Source organism: Pholis gunnellus, assembly GCF_910591455.1.
Source record: "Pholis gunnellus genome assembly, chromosome: 15".
NCBI classification, from domain to species: Eukaryota; Metazoa; Chordata; class Actinopteri; order Perciformes; family Pholidae; genus Pholis; species Pholis gunnellus.
Window position 1 is genome coordinate 12045774 of NC_136542.1, and position 20461 is coordinate 12066234.

At 43.4% G+C, this 20461-nt stretch overlaps 2 protein-coding genes across 2 annotated transcripts in view; one reads left to right on the forward strand and one right to left on the reverse strand.

The window, feature by feature from the left end:
- Positions 1–5790, forward strand: part of unc79 (unc-79 homolog, NALCN channel complex subunit) — a gene marked incomplete at both ends in the record, with an annotated part of 29745 nt that extends 23955 nt beyond the window's left edge. Inside the window, 17 exons of the mRNA XM_079174695.1 lie at positions 55–157; positions 252–392; positions 519–557; positions 675–787; positions 1065–1150; positions 1548–1721; positions 2030–2098; positions 2188–2298; positions 3569–3673; positions 3775–3852; positions 3977–4066; positions 4173–4348; positions 4634–4817; positions 4922–5125; positions 5281–5358; positions 5452–5493; positions 5602–5790. Coding sequence (XP_079030821.1) covers positions 55–157; positions 252–392; positions 519–557; positions 675–787; positions 1065–1150; positions 1548–1721; positions 2030–2098; positions 2188–2298; positions 3569–3673; positions 3775–3852; positions 3977–4066; positions 4173–4348; positions 4634–4817; positions 4922–5125; positions 5281–5358; positions 5452–5493; positions 5602–5790 — 1982 coding nt within the window. The remainder of the gene's footprint in view (positions 1–54; positions 158–251; positions 393–518; positions 558–674; positions 788–1064; positions 1151–1547; positions 1722–2029; positions 2099–2187; positions 2299–3568; positions 3674–3774; positions 3853–3976; positions 4067–4172; positions 4349–4633; positions 4818–4921; positions 5126–5280; positions 5359–5451; positions 5494–5601) is intronic.
- Positions 5791–10834: 5044 nt separating this feature from the next.
- prima1 (proline rich membrane anchor 1) lies at positions 10835–20302 on the reverse strand (the record flags this gene model as incomplete). Its single annotated transcript, XM_079174895.1, has 4 exons — positions 20134–20302; positions 19102–19243; positions 16522–16648; positions 10835–10934 (listed from the first exon to the last, which is right to left on the reverse strand). Exons 1-4 carry the CDS (start codon positions 20224–20226, stop codon positions 10835–10837), a joined length of 462 nt encoding a protein of 153 aa, XP_079031021.1. The 5' UTR covers positions 20227–20302.
- Positions 20303–20461: the final 159 nt, after the last annotated feature.

A 20461-nucleotide genomic window follows, 5' to 3' on the forward strand; every position in this document is an offset into this window, starting at 1 on the left:
AACAAAAGCCTTCTGTTCTTCTTTCTAATCACTGATATTCTTCATTTTCTACAGGGCCAACAAAGACCAGTCTGCTCTCTGCACCAAGCACAGTCAGCATGTTTGTCCCTGCGCCTGAAGAGTTCATTGATGAGCAGCCTACCACGATGTCTGACAGGTGAATCAATCGATCAATCAGCAGCTGTGCTCGTCTTAAAACAGGTTATCATAATGCTTAGACTGGCCTGGTTCCTTTCCGTGCGATGTCCCAGGTGTCGGGACTGTGCAGCCGTGCTGGAGGAGTACGACGAGGAGACTCTCGGCCTAGCAGTGGTGGTTCTCTCCATGTTCATCCACCTCAGCCCTGATTTGGCTGCGCCAATGCTCCTTGACATCATGCAGTCTGTGGGCAGGTACAGCTGCCCCTGCAATCTACATCCACACAGCACTTCACCTTTAAATGAAGTTTCATAACTCACACTCAGAACTCATGCATAATTCATCCCAAAGCCCTAATCCACTGCTTTAACTTCTTTCAGGTTGGCATCGAGTGCCAATTTTTCTGGACAAGCTGAGAGGTATGAGACATTGAAATTGTCATAACGGTGTTCACTGTGCTTATGGCTGGGTTTAATAATAAATGTGAAGTGTGACCGCATGTCCAACACAGCCTTTCTCCCTGTGACATTTTGCAGTATGTTGATCCCAGGGAATGTAGCAGGTGTAGCAAAGCAGTTCCTCCGCTGTATGTTTCACCAGCTGGCCCCTAACGGCATCTTGCCCCAACTCTTCCAGAGTAACATCAAAGGTCTGCTCATACCACCGACTACTGACTCAAAAGTCCTTCAAATGTACCTGCACTATTTCTATAGAGACGTACAGCATGTCTTAGCTGCTCATTTCTGTGTGTTTTGACCGTGTTGCACAACGTTTTATAACCTATAGTAGATTTATATTTAAATACTTCACTTTACATATTTATTTGAATGTATCTAATTTTCCATAATGATAAGACGAACTCAATAGTTTCCCACTGGTCTTTCTGTCACATCCATTCGATAAATTCAATCTTTCTTCTTTTGCAGATGGAAGTTTTTTGCGAACACTTGCGTCTTCCCTGATAGATTTTAATGAATTGAGTTCTGTTGCTGCCCTCAACATGCTACTCGAGGTGGGATTTTCTTTTTTCTTCATGCAATCGTGTTAAGTCATTTAACCAGCAGGAGGAGCTCTTGTCAAAGCAAAAATCCTTTCTGGTTACAGCTACATGAACAGCATAAGCCCATCTAAAACAACAAATCATGAGGGCATTCAAGAAAACCTGCCTTACTCTACGCCAGTGTATCAGTTTATTGTTACTGTTAAAGTTAAATAAATGACACAGATAAGAACCCATTGATGCATGAGCTCATCCAAGCAATCATTTGTGCTTCAGCGTCCTAAATCCCCCACTCTCATCATGAGCATTGTGATTGATCAGGACTGAATGATCAGTTAAATGGAAATATCTACGCTTATAGAATTTCATTATATAACCCTGCTATGGTTTATGCCTCTGTGCCCTCCAGGGTTTGAACAACAAGAAGAGTCTACCAGCAGGGGGCACAATGCTGCACTGCCTGGACAACATTGCCACCTTCATGGAGGCTCTTCCCATGGACTCTCCTAGCAACTTGTGGACAACCATCTGCAACCAGTTCCAGACCTTCCTCACAAAACTGCCCTCTGTGCTTCCTCTAAAAGTAGATATTGACTCTCCCGTTCACTTAGTAATGGTCTGATATGGTCTAATTTGATTATGGCTGGAGGAAAAAGCATCTAGCAGTGCCCTTGTCGGGTTCAATAGGATAGATGTAATTGATTTGACTCTGGCAATTTTGACCTCGGAGGTCAAATTAATGTACTCTAATCAATTTATCGCTGCACCCAAATCTAAAGTCCGGGAATATGGCTGTGCACCATGCAGTACATTTCAACTTTTGCATTTTAAAACCTACTTATAGTCAAGATTTTTTCAACTGTTTTTTTTGCAATATGTGTGTCTCATTAGTGCCCCATGGATTCCAGTTTGAGGATAATAATTTGTCTCCTGAAAATCCCAACAACAAACGCAACCCGGGTAAGCCACCCCAGGTCAGAATTTCATTTACTGATATGTCCAAATTTGAGTAAATGTCTAACCCTCTCTCTTCTTCTTCCACACCACAGAGCCTCCTGGAGTCTTTCTCCAAGCTGCTGAGTTTTATCATCCAGTATGGCATGTTCAGCCTCTCCTACCTCGTAGAACTATGTGGACTGTGTTACAAAGCCTTCAACAAGGTACTCTTGAGTGTATTTACATATAATCCTTCTGTGTAGGAGGAGTTTAATATGTAGGAATGAAGCCTGTGTTAATATCCAGTGTGTATGCAGTGTTGAAAGAGTTAAACCTTTTAAACTAATCTGCAGTGTTAAAAATGTTGAGCTCCTGTTCGCAGGCCTCTCACTCATCACTCTTTTGGTGCTCTACCTACTTCCCTGACTCTCCAGTCAGCCAGAAATGTGGCCATGTGTCAAAGATGATTAAGTAGGCAGTCAGCTAGTATTGATTAACATGATTAGTTGATGTGCGAGGGCCGACCGTGTGTTTCTGAGTGGCTGTCTCGGACAGAGATGGAGCCAGGGCTGTCTGCACTGTTGGGCCAGATGGATCCTCAGTCTTCCACCACTGTCAGCACTGCATGCTTTATGTCTCCTGCAGTATTGATTTTCTACACCCTCTTTAATTCCTCACCGTATATAATATCCGCTTTTCAAAACCCAGAGTCACCATGAGCAATTGCTTTTGGAACCTGTCCTGTGCAGTTGCAGTTGGAGAGGAGAGGTTTCTGGGAAGCGCCCGCTCAGTTATCTTTGGAGGTCAGGTTTTGAGGACACAAAGTCAGGTTCTCTAGTCCGACTAAAGTTTGTCACACCATGCACCATTTGTCACGGGCAGCCGCACTGCACTACGCGCCAAATGCTACCGGGCCCTCTAGCTTAAGAACAGCCTATAATTTGCTATTTACCAAACCGACATGCTCCACTAACTTTTAATTATGAGAGTGCGGCGCACAGGTATGCACATTAACAAGCCACACAGTGAGAGTCGGAGGCAGCTCTGCATTCTGTAAGAGTGGAAGAGCATGTGCCTGCGCCTAACATAAGCAAACACGACTGCATAGAGAAAGAGAGAGGCAAAGTGGAAGCCAGAAGATGACAGTGTGGTTTGTAAACAGGCAGCTGGGCTTTGTGTGGAAGGGATGAACAAAGAGAGCAGCCTGTCCTCGGGGAGGGAGAAGGCAGCCTGACAGCCTCATCTGAGCTGCCTGGGACTCTGGGAGGAGAGATCTGGACTGGCCTAAATCTACTCCTCAGCTTCACTATTCTCTGTCTATTCTCTGTCTCCCGGCCTAGCCTCCCTCCCCTCTCGCCGCCTGTCCTTCCCCCTCTATTCAGACTACAGAGTTTATGCTCTCCTCGCAGCATGAGTAAGGGAGAGTGATAATAGAAAAAGGCAGCCTTGCTGCATCAGTACATTTACTCCACTCTTTTATCTCCTTGCATCCAGGAAAGAGATAAGTTCTACATGTCCCGCATTGTGGTGTTAGAGCTTCTGCAGGCTCTCAAGTTCAAGTCTCCTCTGCCTGACACAAACTTGCTACTGCTGGTTCAGGTAAAAAAATATTGTTTTATGCCCTTCAGTTTACAAGAACCAAATAAATCAAAGTGTTTCATCCTGAATACAAATATAAAACCTGCTGTGGAATTTCTCAGTTTGTTTGTGCAGATATTGGTACACGGCTGGCAGAATCCACCATCATCCAAAAGCACATGATCTTAACGCTGCCGGGGGTAAGACTTTATAAGATGTGTGTTTGGATCTTATTAGAATCAGCCTCATAAAACAGCGTGAAATAATGATAGTTCCCCCACTGGGATTCCTCCTAAAGGATAAACCGTTTTTTGTTCACCACAGTGCACAACAGCAGCCATGGAATGCATGAGACAATACATAAGTGAACTCCTGGACTTCATTGCAGATATGCACACGCTAACCAAACTAAAAGTAAGTCTTGTTCTCCGAGTGAGTGCCACAACTCTCAAAGTTGTATTTTTCATGTTTTGCTTATTATCCAGCCTTATCTTTTCCTGATTCATAATGTGTCACTCAGAGCCATATGAAGGCTTGCTGTCAGCCGCTGCACGAGGACACCTTCGGGGGGAACCTGAAAGTAGGCTTGGCACAAGTCGCCGCCATGGAGATCAGCAAAGGCAATCACCGTGATAACAAAGCTGTGGTCCGTTATCTTCCTTGGCTTTATCATCCGCCATCCACCATGCAACAAGGGTAAGAATGAAGAAACGTCAGTCGACCCAAATTACATGAAAACATATTTCCTCACATATCTCTTGCAATATTTACCATAAATCGTCCAGGTAGTAAGATATCCGTCCATGAGGCAAAAGAAAAAACGGTTCACAGTGTTTTGGTGTGCAGGCAGAAATCTCAAAACCTGAAACATTAACATTAAGTAAACATTAAGTATAACCGTGAGAGGTATGACAATAAAATATAATCGAATATATTGTGGGCTGATTTGTGAAACTGAATTTCCATGTTTTTTCTCTGAAGGCCAAAAGAATTCATCGAGTGTGTGTCCCACATTCGTCAGCTGTCCTGGCTACTTTTGGGCTCCCTGACGCACTGTGCCCTGCACCAGGGCTCCACCTCCTGTATGCCCATCCCTCTAGATGCTGGCTCCCACATCGCAGATCATTTAATAATCATCCTCATTGGTTTCCCGGAACAGTCTAAGGTGTGGCAGAAACAAATCCCTTCAAATTGTTCCCAGGTTTGGTCAATATAATCTATAACCTCCTCACTGGCCTTTTCTGTTTTGGTCTTGATCTCTGTCCCCAGACGTCGGTGCTGCACATGTGCTCTCTTTTCCACGCCTTCATGTTTGCCCAGCTGTGGACCATCTACTGCGAGCAGGGGGCCGCTGCTCCGTCCCTGCAGAACCAGAACCAGACAGAATTTTCGTCCAACGCCATCCTCACTGGCCTGGAGTTCTGGAGTCGGGTTACACCCAGCATCTTGCAGCTCATGGCTCACAATAAAGTGGTGAGTGCTCTGCCAATTATTTAAGGAAGCTACGGTAGAAGAAATATGCATGGACATGTGGTGTGTTTGGATTGATTTCTATTTCATATGTGATGAAGAAACTGTAACTATATTGGAGAAAATCACAGTTTTGATTGATTTTCTTTTTCTCTTAGATGGTAGAAATGGTGTGTCTTCATGTCATTAGTTTGATGGAAGCCCTGCAGGAGTGCAACTCAACCATCTTTGTCAAGGTTTGCTATAATTCTGGTATTCTGCTACATGGTTAATATATGATCACCTAAACAGATAACATAATATGTATCCATTCTCACTCTTTCCTATAGTTAATCCCTATGTGGCTACCCATGATTCAGTCAAACCTTAAGGTAAGGCTTTAAGAAAAAGCTCTGATGCAGATTAATAAAATGCAATTTGCTGTTGACTCATTGCGTGATGTCTAAAATGTTGTCATCTTCCATTCCTTCCTTCATCAGCATCTGTCTGCGGGGCTGCAGTTGCGTCTCCAGGCCATCCAGAACCGTGTGAACCACCATTGTCTGCAGGGCCAGGCAGCCGGAGCCCCTCCGTTTGCTCTGCGCAAATGGCTGCAGTGCACCCAGTTCAAGATGGCTCAGGTGGAAATCCAGTCGTCTGAGGCTGCCTCGCAGTTCTACCCCATGTGACCTGCTCTGCCCGTCGCCTTGGGTCCAGTCTGGGTCCTTAGACCTGCATGCATCCTCTCTGGACGAAACCCTCTGACCAAAAAAGGACTCTTCTGTAAACTGATGCTGTGGGATTCACTTGGACTGGATCATTTTCAGCATCTTTAGTGTAATACTTGTATATGTACAGTAAATCTATGCTATTTTAAAGTGCTATCACTGGAGCTAATAATTAAAAGTTTGGCAGGCTTGTGGGAGATATTTGCATCAGGTGCCTAACTGTTGTTTTCAACAGATTTGAAGAGTCTGAGAATTTCTATAGACACATGTTAGTATTAGTGAGGGTGTGAAAGCAAATGCTTGTTGAATCTTACAGTACATACGCTCACTCTATTATATATATATATATATATATTCTATCACTTTTTAAGTTGCTTGGTTGCAAGCTGGATAATAAAAGTATGATTTTTTCTAAACATTGAGAACACTTTGTCATTTCATATCAATTGCCAACCCATTCAAAATTCAAATGTGACATTTACTGCCCTTTGATGTCCCGGCTGATGTGGGAAATGTCCAGTTTACCATAATGCAGATGGCAGAGCGATAAAGTCGGCTCTGTTGTTTTTCCTCCTGGACGAGAAACCGAACCTCAGGTGTGTCCGGGAAAATCACATGACATGCATTACTCAGCCCCCCGTCTGAGATCCTTGTCAGACTGTCAGTCATGCTGCCTCTCGCCATCAGTACTCTGATCAATCAGAGGCCAATCTGAGTCGCAGCAGCAGCTTTGTAACTCGATAAGGTGGAGCCAGACATTGGAGGTAAACAAGACTATTTTGGTTGTGCCCCCCTCCCCGCCCCAAAATGGAAAGCCCACCCCACGTCTCCATGCCCCTCTTCATTGGCAGCAGCGAAACAGATTGGCCCACGCATATACCAAGCAAACACAATTACCTTTGGCCTAATGTGGTTTGTTGTGATTAAGCATTGTTGTGAGGTCTAACCGCATTACCACGAAGCCCTTGTCTGAGAATAACAGATGACATGACAGCAGGGCCAGAAAGTCGAACAGCACATTAATCTTTGTTTTGATCTTCACTGCTGCAAGGATTTCATTATCAAGCTTTAAAATGAATTAGATCTGATGATATTAATGTATTCTGCAAGAAGAAATTACTTTATTGGACAAAAATAAGTCAAATTTGATTTGCATATATTTTTCAGAAATGTGCTTCTAGTCACTGCATGTGTAAGAGGACCCATGTTGAGAGGTGTATGCCAAATGAGTCACTAGTGTAATGATATCACACATTGTGACTAATGAACACACGCGCACAGACACACACACACACACACACACACACACACACACACACACACACACACACACACACAAACACACTCACACACTTTCCCCGGTGAACCCAGGCTAGCTGAATCAGGCTGCAGTGCCCCTTCTCATCAACCTCTAGTCTTGGCTCATCAAAGAGCCGCTCTCCTGCTGTGTGCCTCTGTGTGTGTGAGTGTGTATTAAAGTGATGCTGGATGCAGGTGTGTATGTGCATGTATTCCATCATGTGCACAGGTGTGTGTGTGTGTATTTAATCAAGTCCCCCTTGCTCTGGCGTTGCATCTGTCAGCCACTGCCACCGTTGTGATCGTTTGAACTCGCAGCCCTTTACGAAAGAACCTCTCTCATTAGCAGCAGCTTATGTAATCAGTGTCCCACAGGTATCCAGCACTTTCCCCGCCCCTGCCTGCTGCCTCCTGGAGGACCATATGGAAGCGCTGACCTGATGAGCAGGCAGCTGGAGGCAGTGAGGGTAATTAAAGATGACCAAATGCCTCTCAGGCAGAGAGGGGTGTGAGTGGGTCCTCAAAGATTGTGAAGGTCAGCTTTGAAAGGACTTTTGAGCTCTCATACACACAGACATGCATGCACCAGCATGGTGTATCACCAGGTGTGTGCAGTGGTGACATTTCTTGATTAAAGAGCAGGTTGAGTGAGGTAGTCTCATACAGGGTGCAGCACTATTCTTTGTACGGAACCAATTTTTAAGAACCCACATTTAAAAGAACCTGTGTATCGGCGCCCTTTTGCTCTTTGGAAATACCTTCTGAGAGGCTCACAAAACTTGTTGAGACAGTGACAATCCCTGGTCCCCCCGCCTAGTGCTGTCACATTGCTTTTATTACAGTGAAATCCACAGCGCCCTGGCTGGACAATGCATGAATGTTTAAATTGCTCAGAGTGTCCATTGGCATTACCATCAAGTGGCACATCCAAAGCAGGGCAGGCAAAGCACTCTATGGTCCCTCATTCACATTATAATTCATTGACATTCCTCTTCAGTGCTCCTGTGCATCAGCCTGTAGTACAGGTTTGTCCCCCTTGTTTGTTTCACATAATTAACTACAGTTAATGTATAATGTGCAAATTAAAATAGAAATAGAAAAATGTCTATACGATTGAATTGAAGACAAATTCACAGAAGTGTTTTTGAATCTAATTCCTTCTTTTAGCTTCCTTCTAAACCCCAATTTCATTCTTGCTTGAGCAGCAGAAATCCTTCACACACATCCATGAGGTTTCGTCACGTGATTATTTATCGAGCCCAGAGCGAGCACAATATGCAACGTATAAGTTTTCTTGTTTGCGTCATTAAGCCCCATGGAGAGCAATATGCTTGATAACTGCAGCTCATTAAAGATGCACTGTGTGAGACAGACTGAGAACATGTCCTCCACTGTGGGGGGCCCAGGAGACACGGCCAGCACAGCTCTCTGCCCAAGACATGAACGGCGCAACACAGCACATTGCAGACAGGATGGGCAGGGGCATAATGTAACAAGCTCACTTTTATCACCTTGGCCACACACAGTCCAGTTTGTCTGCCATAACATAACAACAGATTTATATCATATGCCTCTTTAAACACAATAGGCTGTGGGTCTGTTGTTATGTACAGTTTTATTTACAACTGAAAAACTCAGCAATTAAATCAACTTATGCACATCTTTCGGTTTGGTATAATGCATAAATTGTGTATGTACTATTGATTGCCATATATACATTAATGGCTTGCTCCAGCAACATGACAACATTGACATAACTCTAAATGGTAGCACATTGTTTAAGTTTTACTATGTATAAACATATGTTCTGTTACACTGTACATTAATTAACAGTCCAGAAGGCAGATATTTAAATATCAATATTTACATTCATGCATCCTTCATTTCTCTCATATAGGTACATGGTGGGGTATACTGTTAGCTAATATCTGTGCATGTTTCGATGCAAGCATGTGTTTTTCCAAATTTCCACAGTTTAGCCAATATCTATACTTAACTGACAGCCACAGAGTACAGCCCACTCTCACTGAGTACACTCATCTGCATGCACGCTCGCAGACAGACAGACACACAGACAGACACACACACACACACACACACAGTCAGTCACTTACACTCACTCTCTCTCTCACACACACACACACACACAAACGAATGCACTCATGCACAGACACACACAGCTTTAATGTATAAAAGCAGAACAGCGTTGAGTGATGCTCCAGTTCAGCTCAGTTGTGTTTTTCCAGCGGGGATGTGGAGGATGCCTGCGACAGCACAGACACAGAGTCACACACACACACATCCCTGCTGAGGCCATCCTCTGTGCAACCTGATCTCTGGCTATTGGCTAAGTCTCCTGTCTCTCACCAGTCACAAGGTCAGGCCTGGGCTCATGTCCCCAGTTTCTATAGCGATGGGCTAAGCCCCTCTTGACAGATAGAAAAATGAAGATTGTCAAATCCAAACAAAGCATGACTGAAGGCATCTAACTGACCCCAAGACTCTGAAACAACAAGATTGAACCAAAAGGCTTGAGATAGCAGGTTTAAGTTGAAGGGGAGGCAAAAACGGGGACTGGATTATGATGCAGCACATTAATAATGTTTGGAAAACACACATTCACATAACATCATAGAGACCCCTGACGTTTAAGCAGAAGTCTCAGGGAAACAGAGAAAAGCATATCAAACACCCAGAGACAAAACAACCGATACCAAAACTCAAGCGTGTTTTCTGCATCAGTGTCTCAACAAACTGACAGCAGGCTTAAAGCATCGGAGCATCACAAATGGATAATACGGTTTATAAATGATTCACTTAAAAAACATAGCTATTAAGAAATCAAATTAGTTCATCAAGATGTTCAAGATTTGTAAAGATGTGAGTAACTTACAAGACAGTTTATTTTTTCTTTTAAGTAGAAAAATAAATTCAAAGGTAGATAAATAAGTAAAGAAATTGAGCAAATAATTCAATGAATGACTGAAGTATATTACATTGAGCCTAAGTCTTCGGTGGCATTTTTGGCATGTTAAAATAACCAGTATGTCCCACGTTGATGTCGTCGCTCCTCTTTTTTTTTTTTCATATGGATTTCTTTAAATTGCATAGTCAGATGAATCCACATCTCAGAGCCGACAGGAACATAATGCCTCTCACAAAGCATCTGTCTCAAAAATGCAGAACAAAAGATGGACCGTGTGGGGATTGGAATATAAAAAATGTTGCATTCTCTGTAAAAACGGCATGCACGTTATTTATTTTGTATGATGGGCTTGTCCTGTCTGCTGTATCGTCTGTTGTTCCATTGCAGATGTCAACAGTGTGTGAGGTCTGGATCTGCGGCAGACTGGCAGACGGTCCCTCTCCAGCCAGCAGCCAACCAGCCTGTCAGCAACACTTGCTGTTACTAAGAGCATAATGTTCAGCCTGCTGTGCCACTTTCGACACCATGGGGGTTTGTGGATTTCTCTCTCCGTCCTTTCTGGCTTCCTTTTTTTTTTTACCTTCCATCTTTTGCAGCTCCTCTTGAGCTGAATGGTGTCTTCAGTCCAGGCAACATGCCAAGCAAAGAGGGAAGGTTTACCTATTTGCAAACCTCGGATAAAACCCTGTTGCATTCTGGGTGAGAAGGGATTGTTGTATTTGGGGTTACGGTGTGAGACGGTAATGGTGATGTCACTTCTTACGTCCACCAGGAGACAGTCTATACCACAGTGTTGTTCGTACCCATGGCCTTCTTGTTACGGATGCTCATGGCATATTCCCCACGACTTGTCCCGTTCTCTTCCTTTCGTAGTGGTTTCCTGCGAATAAATATTTTCATAAAGTAAAGTCAAATTCCTTGACAAGAGAGTTACATTTTTCTTCATTAAACAGAGTTTCTAGACTGTTAACCTTCTGGCTGAATTGATTTCTCGGGCCGCTCTAGATGGACTCGCTGGTCTCAGCGATCCTTTCTAATAAGTTCAATGTTCAAAGGTCACTTTTGCAAAAAGACGGGGAAAAGACACATTGCAACACAAGGGATATGGCAATTACCTACTCTGACTGGCAGACGCAATCTTCCCTCTAAGTAACGAGTATGTGTGTGGCTGTTAAAAAAAACTTTGGAATACCATCAATACGTAACCTCCTCTTGCGCTGTAGTACCCTGTCCTTTCTATGAAGACGTTCTGGTGCAAAATAAAGCTGCAACACATGATCCCCTTGCTGCTACTGGCCTGTGAAGAGCAGTATCATTCAAAGCAGCCCTTTTCATGCACTACTCGGTGCCTTTGTGGTTATTATATTTGTCCAGTGTACTGTGGCTTCTGCACCGACCCCCTCAGCTGCTCTCTCCTGCTTGGGCTTATGTAACTCGGAGACATATCTGAATACAGTTAGTACAGTCATTGTTCCACTCAACACTGTACTATGCCTTCATTGCCACAGAGGACCCTTGAGCGACATCTTAGCTCAGTGTCTCCTCTCCCCTTCTCTCCTCTGAAAGCCCTGGCTGGCCAGTCCAACTTTGACAAACAGTCATTCCCAGTCCAGTCTTTTTCCCTTGTCGGCCATCGTGCAACGGGGGAATCCTTACAGGGTGAAATGAGCTCATACTCGACACAATGCAATCTAATCTAACAACCCTGCAAGAAAAACTATGTTTGTTAAGTTTGTAATGAGAGAAAGTCAAAGAAACTATGTTACTTTAGAAAAAAATAAATAACACAATCTTCCTCTCTCAAATGAAAAGTTGAATAAACATAAACAATAAAATTCATACAGCTTATGGCAGCTTATGTCAGCTAACTTTGGATATATGTGTAACTGAAATTACTGAGTTAGTACTCTTTACCAATGCTGTACACAACATTTTATCATGTTGCCATTATGCCCTTATACCATGATTGCCACTTAAATACAAAATACATTGACTATCTTTCAGACAGCTTGTTGTGCTGCTGAATTACGATATTAAGTTATATTCTCTCTGTTATTATATCCATGGACTCAAAACGTTACCACTGAGTTGAGTCAATACCTTTGACAGGATCTCAGTAAAAATGCACCATGCATCGTGAGCTTCATAATTGTAGCATTTATTGTGCTTCACACTTTGGATTGCATTAAAGTTCTTGCCCCCATGTGTATTCACAAACATTCAAGACTGTAAAATGAAAAAGGACAGCTGATCAATTTCCGTTATGTAAAATGTGTTTTCGTGACATTTCCTGGAGGATTTAACACAATTGATAGTCTAGCAAATGTGTATTTTTCATGAATATGCTAAATTTGCTCATTTCCTCGGCTGTCAACTCAATTTGTCTACTTTCTGTTTTCGTTGCTCCCTTAAACATTAGCCAATCTGATTCTGCCACACCTGTTATTCAACCATCTTGTTGCTGTCAGGTTTTAAAACCGTTCCTGTCTTGGCTGTTTTTCAGCTGTCATTTCAGCGCTGTGAACCACGTCAACCCCTCCACCTCCTGGGTTCCAAATACTTTCATCTGTCAAAAAAGTCACTGTCAGAGTCTTCACCAGGCTTTAAAGCTTTCGACTAAAAAAGACATCACAATGGGGTCTACATAATAAACACTTGCAATATGCCTCCTTTGTCATTTTTAGCTATAGCAACACGGCTCTAAGGACGGCATTTGGCATCTGTCTGTCAGTCTACAACTTTGGTCCAGACTGAAATATATCAACTGATGAAACTTTGCACACATTCATGATCCCCAGAGGATGACTCCTACTCACTGATCCCCTGGCTTTTCCTCTTGTGCCACCATTTGTTTGTTGTTTTTAATGAAACATGATTGGATGGATTGTCATGGAATTTGGCGCAGACCTTCATGTTCACCTCAGGATGAATATTTATTATGAATGAATAATAAAATACCTGCAAAACTAATGACATTGCCACTCGCCCTTGACTGTACTTTGCTGATTAGCAAATGTTAGCATGCTAACACACTAAACAGAGATGTTGATAATGGTGAACATTACACCTGCTTAACATCAGACCAAAGACTATAAGAAAACATCAGAGTTAGCCTTGCCACAGTGAGCATGTTAGCTTTAGCTCAAACCACCATTGTCTCTAAGTAAGGCCTCACAGAGTTGCTAGCATGTCTGTAGACTCTTAATCTTGTTATAAAGTTATCAAAAAGTATACAAGTCATTTAAATAATACAAGCTCTTACTTTTATTTGACGCTTAACTTTGTACATTGAGCTTTCTTTTCTATTACAAAGTCTCAGATTGATTATGATATTTGTTTTTATATTCATATGATTATGAATAACTGTTGAACGACAAACAATGAACAACAGATCTTTTGTGAACATCACACACTGCATTTAGTCCATAGTTTTTGGGGTTGTTTTGGGGATGCAAGTAAGTGGCTCTTGAACAAAGTTATACACAAAACGCGAGGCAATGACTAAGACTTCCTGTGGGACTCTGTCAGCTGGGAGGGGTCATATGTCTCAGGACACAAGGGATCCATGCCGGCCATGTAGGACAGATTCAGCTTGCTGTGTCCCTTGTGGGACCCAGGGAAAGACTCAAAATAGAAACTGTCCAGCCCCAGGGTGGAAACACATTGTGCCGCGGGGGAGAAGATTGTCTGATGCAGCTACAGCTAGGGGAGTTGGGATAGACCAAAGTGTTCTCCAAGGGACAGGCGGCAGGGTTTACAGCCAGTCTGGGAATTCTTCTACTTGGAACAAAAAGTCAGCAGGGTTTTTGTCGTTATGCAACATTCTTGCAGCTAACTAATTATTTTAATTTTAAATATTTTTGACGGATCAGTTATTTATCTGTTATGTTGTAAAAAGGCCGTCTGACACTGTTGATTTATAGCCTGCTGGAAGGTGCTTCGGCCCTGTTCATTTCTCCCAGGACGTAATCTCTGCTCAGACTGACCATGTCGCTTTCGGCCACCACACAGGGCAGAGCAATGGGGCCTCAAACCGACCTCTACCCAGGCCTTCAATAATAGATGCCATGCTGTTGACACATGGCAGGTGGCAACACAACATTTCACAGGTTAGATGAATATTTCATATCAAAGCTGTGCAATCACAGTGCACATTCCTGTTTGAAGTTTGGGGAATGGATCATGGTGAAATTGGGACATGTGTTGAGCTGTTTACAATTACTCCAGCCATCTGGAAATTAGAGTAACATGCTATGGTTCAAAGAAAGCACATTAAAAAACAGACTGTAAAAATCTGCCACCGGTTCTGATGGTGCTGGTGTAGTCATTTTGAAAATAAAACAGAGATTAATTATGTATTAGTAGATATTGGATTTTAAACCACTTTGCCTGACAAGTAGTTTCCTTTTATTGTATCTCTGGCTGAGCATTTTGGATATACTTTATTGCCCTTGGACAGGAGCAGCTGTGATGTATTATCTGTCTTTGGACAAGCCTCCCAGAGCGGTAAGTGATTGGAAAAAGCATCTAGCTTCATTAGTCAGTTGGTTCGAGTTTTGTTTGTTTTGGCTTCTTGGATGGCTGACAGCCTGGACTGCAGCATCATGTCTTTTGCTTCGGATGGCACAGCAACACTGGAACGCAGCGTGTGTCTGAATCCTCTTCCCTGTGCTTGCACACACCAGCCTCCCTGGTGCTGTGGACTCTGAATAGAATTGTATGGAAGTGTTTTTCCTTTCCAGCCCCTTTGCTTCTGACACATGACTGGCAGACAAAGATTATAAAAAATAACAAAAGGCCAGGAGGGCTGGGACCCGCAGAGCTAGCTCTTCTGCTGTCTGTGATGCTCAGGCCTGGGCCCTCGGCCAGCTGATTTTCATTGGGAAAGCCCGGAGCACTGAGGGGCTGGAAGGGCTATATATAACTGGCTGTGTTATTCTCACTGACAAACCCCGTCTCACACTGTTATTGACTAAGAAGCTCAATTACTGCCTTTGCTTGCTTTCGTAGACAACATGTTTTCTGTCCTTTTCGCTGTGTTATTTCCTCAACCTTCTACTCAGGAGCGATGGATGATTTGAGCAGCTGTGATAAATGTGATGGAATAAAAAAAAAGAAATTTCCCTGGACAGCTCTCCTATTGGCCGGTGACTAATGAATGTCTAATGAGGCCAGTCTGGCTGGACCTGTGTATTTTTCCCTTCTCATTCAGAGTGGAGGGCAGCTTGGCGTGGCACAAGGTCTGCAGTCTAGAGTCCACAGAGTTTCAGGACACGACCCGCTTGCATGTATAAAAGATGTAGCCTGCGACTGAATGACTGCGCAAATTAATTCATAAATAATGACTTCGGTTTGGGGCTGGAGCCCGTATTGCAACAACACTTTCTTACCACTGCTGCATTAAAAAAGGTGCCCCTTGGCTACACAGGGGGCTGGAGAATTGCCATAATGAATTTCTGAGCCAACCACCCATTACTTCCGCTGCCTGACTTTGCCTATTTGTTGTTTAAAGGAAGGAGAAATAGAGCTCTAATGAGGAAAGCCATGTCTGGCATGCAGGTTTAATGTAATTCCATAAATATAACAAGGTATGATACTAAATCTATTTAAATACACATAAATAAAACATAGAAGTAGCTCCCTGATTTAGCACACACATCTGTGGCTACTCTCACATGGGTGTGTGAGAGTCAATGTTTATGCCATATTTTATAGAGTGTGTAAATATGCCAAGATGATGTATCTGTATGTAAAGATGTTGTGAGTATATGGATGGGTGCACACAAATCGCCCCCTCCTCCGCATGCCTCTCTGTGCATGTGTGCTGCTTTGCACGATGTGTATGTGTGTGTGTGTGTTTGTTAAATGTCTGCGAACATTAACATGGATGTCAGAGTGCATGTGTGACACCGTGCCGCCTGAATGTCACACAGAGAATTGGGTCTGGGTTGTGCTGCAGGCTAAAACCTCACGCAGCCTTTTCTCTAATAAGCCAAATGGGGGAAACAGTTCCCGCTGCAATAGCGGCGTCTTGGGATTCCTCTGCTCGCCTCTTGCTTTCACTTTCATGAATCCAGCTGCCGCTTTAGGAAGCTTTAGACGCTTATGCAAATTAAAATCAACACAGCATTGTATGGTCGGGTCATTATGCACTTCAATAAATTAATTTATAGGATGTTTCTTGGTGACTCAGTGTGTTGGATCTTTCTCAGTGACATTTATAACCCATTCCATTGTCTAACCTCTGACCTCAGTGTGACCCAGCAAGGTGATAACGGGGCCGTCGTTGCTTCACACACAAAGGCAAACAGTCTCCCATGGGTCAAATTACATATGACATGTTGAGTAGCCTGTCTGTGACAGTTCGTATTTCAATTTGTCATCACCTAAGAATATTTCAGAGATACGTGCGAATAAGATCTAACTGGAATACTATAAGAACAGAAAAGAGTAAAGTGACATCCAACCTCTTGATGGCCTTGTAGCAGATGATGATGGCTGAGAGCAGGAAGACAACCGAGGCACAGCCCACCGTTCCAAGCACTACAATGTCCATCTCCATCCACCACGGCCTCAACAAGGGCACCTCGGGATCTACCACTGAGGAAAAAAAGAGAAGAAGAGGGGACAGGAGGAAAGAAATGTGGATACAAAAGTAGAGAATGAGTAGAACGTATTTAACAAAATAAATTAGATTTTATTTTTTTATTACAGTGCTCATCCCTTTAGACACAAAACTAACTTGAGTTATTAGTTCCTTCGTGGTTGTATCATACGACATGATAACACGGCAGCATGAAAGTGATTTTCTTCCCTGTTCTGAGTTGGGAAGTAGCTGTGTCCTCGCCTGTTCTGCAGGTCTTAGGTTCAACGTTCAAAGATATCCAACCCGACACAATGAATCATTTAAGGTCCCGTCAGCCTTCCTTACACCAGCACTCTTGTCCACACCAATTACTGTTGCAGGAACCTCCTGCTCTTTCCACATTAGATTTGCGGTGTAAGACCACTCACCAGGAATGTTGTATAACATTGTGTGCATCAGCAACTTTGTGTCTGGAATGCAGAACTTATCTCTTCTCTTTCTGCAGCATTTGATGCTGTACCAGCATCTATTAATCAGTTTAGTCATGTGCATATCCATCCATCTATCTATCTATCTATCTATCTATCTATCTATCTATCTATCATCTATGAATGCCGGTTTGTTCCAGTTTTGTGCGCCTGAGAAAATACACTGTGCTGTATATATCTTAACAAACTCAAAGCTCCTGCGTTTACAGTTATTTTGTTATGAATGAGAGGAAGGGTTTACACCATAGCAACAAATACTCCTTAGTAATGCTGTGGACTATTTTCCAACACAGCACATTTCTACGGAGCAAATAACAAGACACGGCTCTCCCCGGTACAGCAGACCACGTCATAAGTCACTATGAATTTAAAAGCTCCTCTCAGCCAAACTTCCATTTTAATCCTGCGTTTTTGTCAACGGCTGTAGGATTTAATTCAGTCAGTGGTAAGAATGTACTTCATTGTGATAAAGCACACTCCTTTGAAAGACTTTGGAAACCATTTTTAGCACATACAGACTTACCTAACAGTGCCAATTTGTCTCCCTTTTTTACAGACTTTTAGCAGATAGATAAGGTCTCAGACATTGTCCCAGTTTTTCATATTAGCTGTGCATATTCATTGCATTTTATAGACTACAGTTTAAAGCCAAATTTCAGCTCTAATCGTTTTGCAAATTGGGCTACTGAAGGAATATGAAGATAATTATGCGCCTGTATGGATTAAATTGAGAACTGAAGAAAAAAAACTTCCTTTAAATGAATTATTCATGGCGTCTCCACCCTCTGCAAACATTTCTGTGTAAAGTTGAAAAGGAATAGAAATTGGCCTGCTTATCATGTTTATCGTGACACACTACTGTTTATGGATGAGTTCAGAACTCCACTCATGCGTTGGCTGTAATTGGGCATTCAAACCCCCACCTCAGCTTACAGTCAGATGGTCCTGACAGCATTCATGCAGTGCCCAACATTTACAGAATAACTCTCGATAGGTAGCTCCTACAGTGAGTCAGTGGGGAAATAAGGTCCATTTAAATTGACCAGACAGAAAGAAATCATTGGAAGTGATTGATTAAAACCTTTACACTGCTGCCTGTTGAGACTTTGATGATTTAGTTCTCCTCCCTACTCATAATATTAAGGGCTCAGGGTGAGTGATGCTAAAGAGTCACAGTAATAGCTCAGAACGGCTGCATCATCAGAAACGCCTGTCCCATATTTCAGTGCACTGTTCATTAAGGTGCTTGAGACTACATACAAATCATATCAACTTTCAGCGAACAGGCTGGTGAAATATGTTTGCCTATCTGTCAATGGATTTACCATCTCAGAGGGAGTGTCGGAGGAAAAACTGCTGTAACAGGCAGCAGATCCACACAGATATACACGCTTGTTGTATGCAAGCACTAACACACAAAACACTTACACACACACCCTGATTGCCGCCGGCTCAACTTCAAAACGAAGCTAAAACTACTGGGCTGCTTCATTAGCTCCTTATCTCTATCAAATTAAAGCTAATTTAATTAACTTATCTGTATTTTAATCAGGGGTCCTCCGGGGGAAACCCTACCACTGAACCATTGCGGTTGGCAGCCCAGCAGGCATGGATTTCACAAGCAGCTGGGTACTCCCCAAGGTCAGACCCGGCATAAATTAGTCCTGTGTTCAGCTGTCAACATCCTGCTGGCTCTATCACACGCACAGACGCACTCTTGCAAAACAGTGCCCATGCACGGCCTCTCACACAGTCATCTCAGGGGGTCGATAGTACATTTTTCTTTTGAGCATAAAAGGAAACACTCCACGTCAAAACAGTTTCTTCAGACTAGCCAGTTGCTTGACACCTGTGTTTGGCTGGGAATGAGATCCAACTGTGGAGCGAGAGCAAACTGAGAGAGTGAGACAGACAGACTTGGAGCGAGACAGGTGTGAAACCTGGGAGTGTGAGCTGGGAGCTGGGAGTCTTACCTGTGGTGCCCAGTAGCCGTGGGGGAGGCGGTGGAGGCGGTGGAGGAGGAAGGGGAGGGTATCTTCTACAGTGGCATGCCAGCTGGCACTGTTCGCTAACTTTCTCCGCCACAGTCCGTGAGCATGACCTCTGGAGTTCTCCCTTATGGTGAAGGGGAGAGAGAGAGAGAGAGAGAGAGCCATTGAAATGACTGAGGCACTGTCCTTCAGTGCATTACTCACGAGTGCCATCAGCACAACACTGTGCGGCACAAATGGAGATGCTTGAACACTCAGCAGCCTCTTAGTTAGCAGCACCGTGGATATCCTCTCAGCATTCTTTTCGTAATCGCAGCTCCAGTGTTGTTGTCACCGGGGCTGCTGTGTATGTAGTACATGCAGAATAGTATCACGTCTATGGCTGTAGCCCGCTCCCTGTAAGAAACCACCCACCAACAGAGTGGGCAGCAGGCTGCCCCGAGGAGTGTGCGTGGGTGGACTTGGAAACTCAAGCAGATCACATTACACATGAACCCTGGCAACACTGCGTGCGTGTGAACAACAGCTCACCACTATCTGTAGGCAGCAGCACAGGGCAGAGGTTAGCATACTCATCACTAACATATGCCTGCTGCAGGGATCCTGGTGGGATAACTGAATATTGTTATTATAAAAACACAGTTGGCCACTCCATGTTACCACTACAAGAGAGCTGTGTATGCGTGTGTGTGTGTGTGTGTGTGTGTGTGTGTGTGTGTGTGTGTGTGTATGTGTGCAAAGCTATATTTCTCATGCCTTACTAAAAACTCTACATATGCATGCCAGTCTGTATTTCTGAAACACAAGTGTACCCTGGACTTGTAATCCCAACATCTGGTGAAAACACACTAAGCAATGCTTTGCATAATAATCGTGACATAATGAGTGCATAAGTTACTTGAAAACAGTTTCACCGTTTTTTTTTATCCTTCAGAAAATCAAACTCCTGTTACATTAGTGCAACATCTTCTCATGCGTAAATGGACAAGTGGCGCGCATGAACACGATCCTTACCTGGCATGAGAGTAAAAACAGTGAGAGAAGGCAATGACCGAAGAAAAAAGGCCAAAAACTTAAAGTAAATGGCATTAGATCTTGGACCAGCATTCCTCTTGCGCTGTTCTCGAAGATACTAGGCAGCGATTCCAACAAACGAATGCAGTATACATAAGCTTGAACTGTTTGGGAAATAACCATCCACCTTGTCCAGTTCAGCGGCGATATCTGTGACAAGCGTCTCCAGAAATAGTTTATGCCACAATCATTTTCCTCTTGAGATCCCGTTATCGATAGCATAGGACAGGCGAGCTGGTGGAGTGAGTAGCAAATCTCGATAATTCAC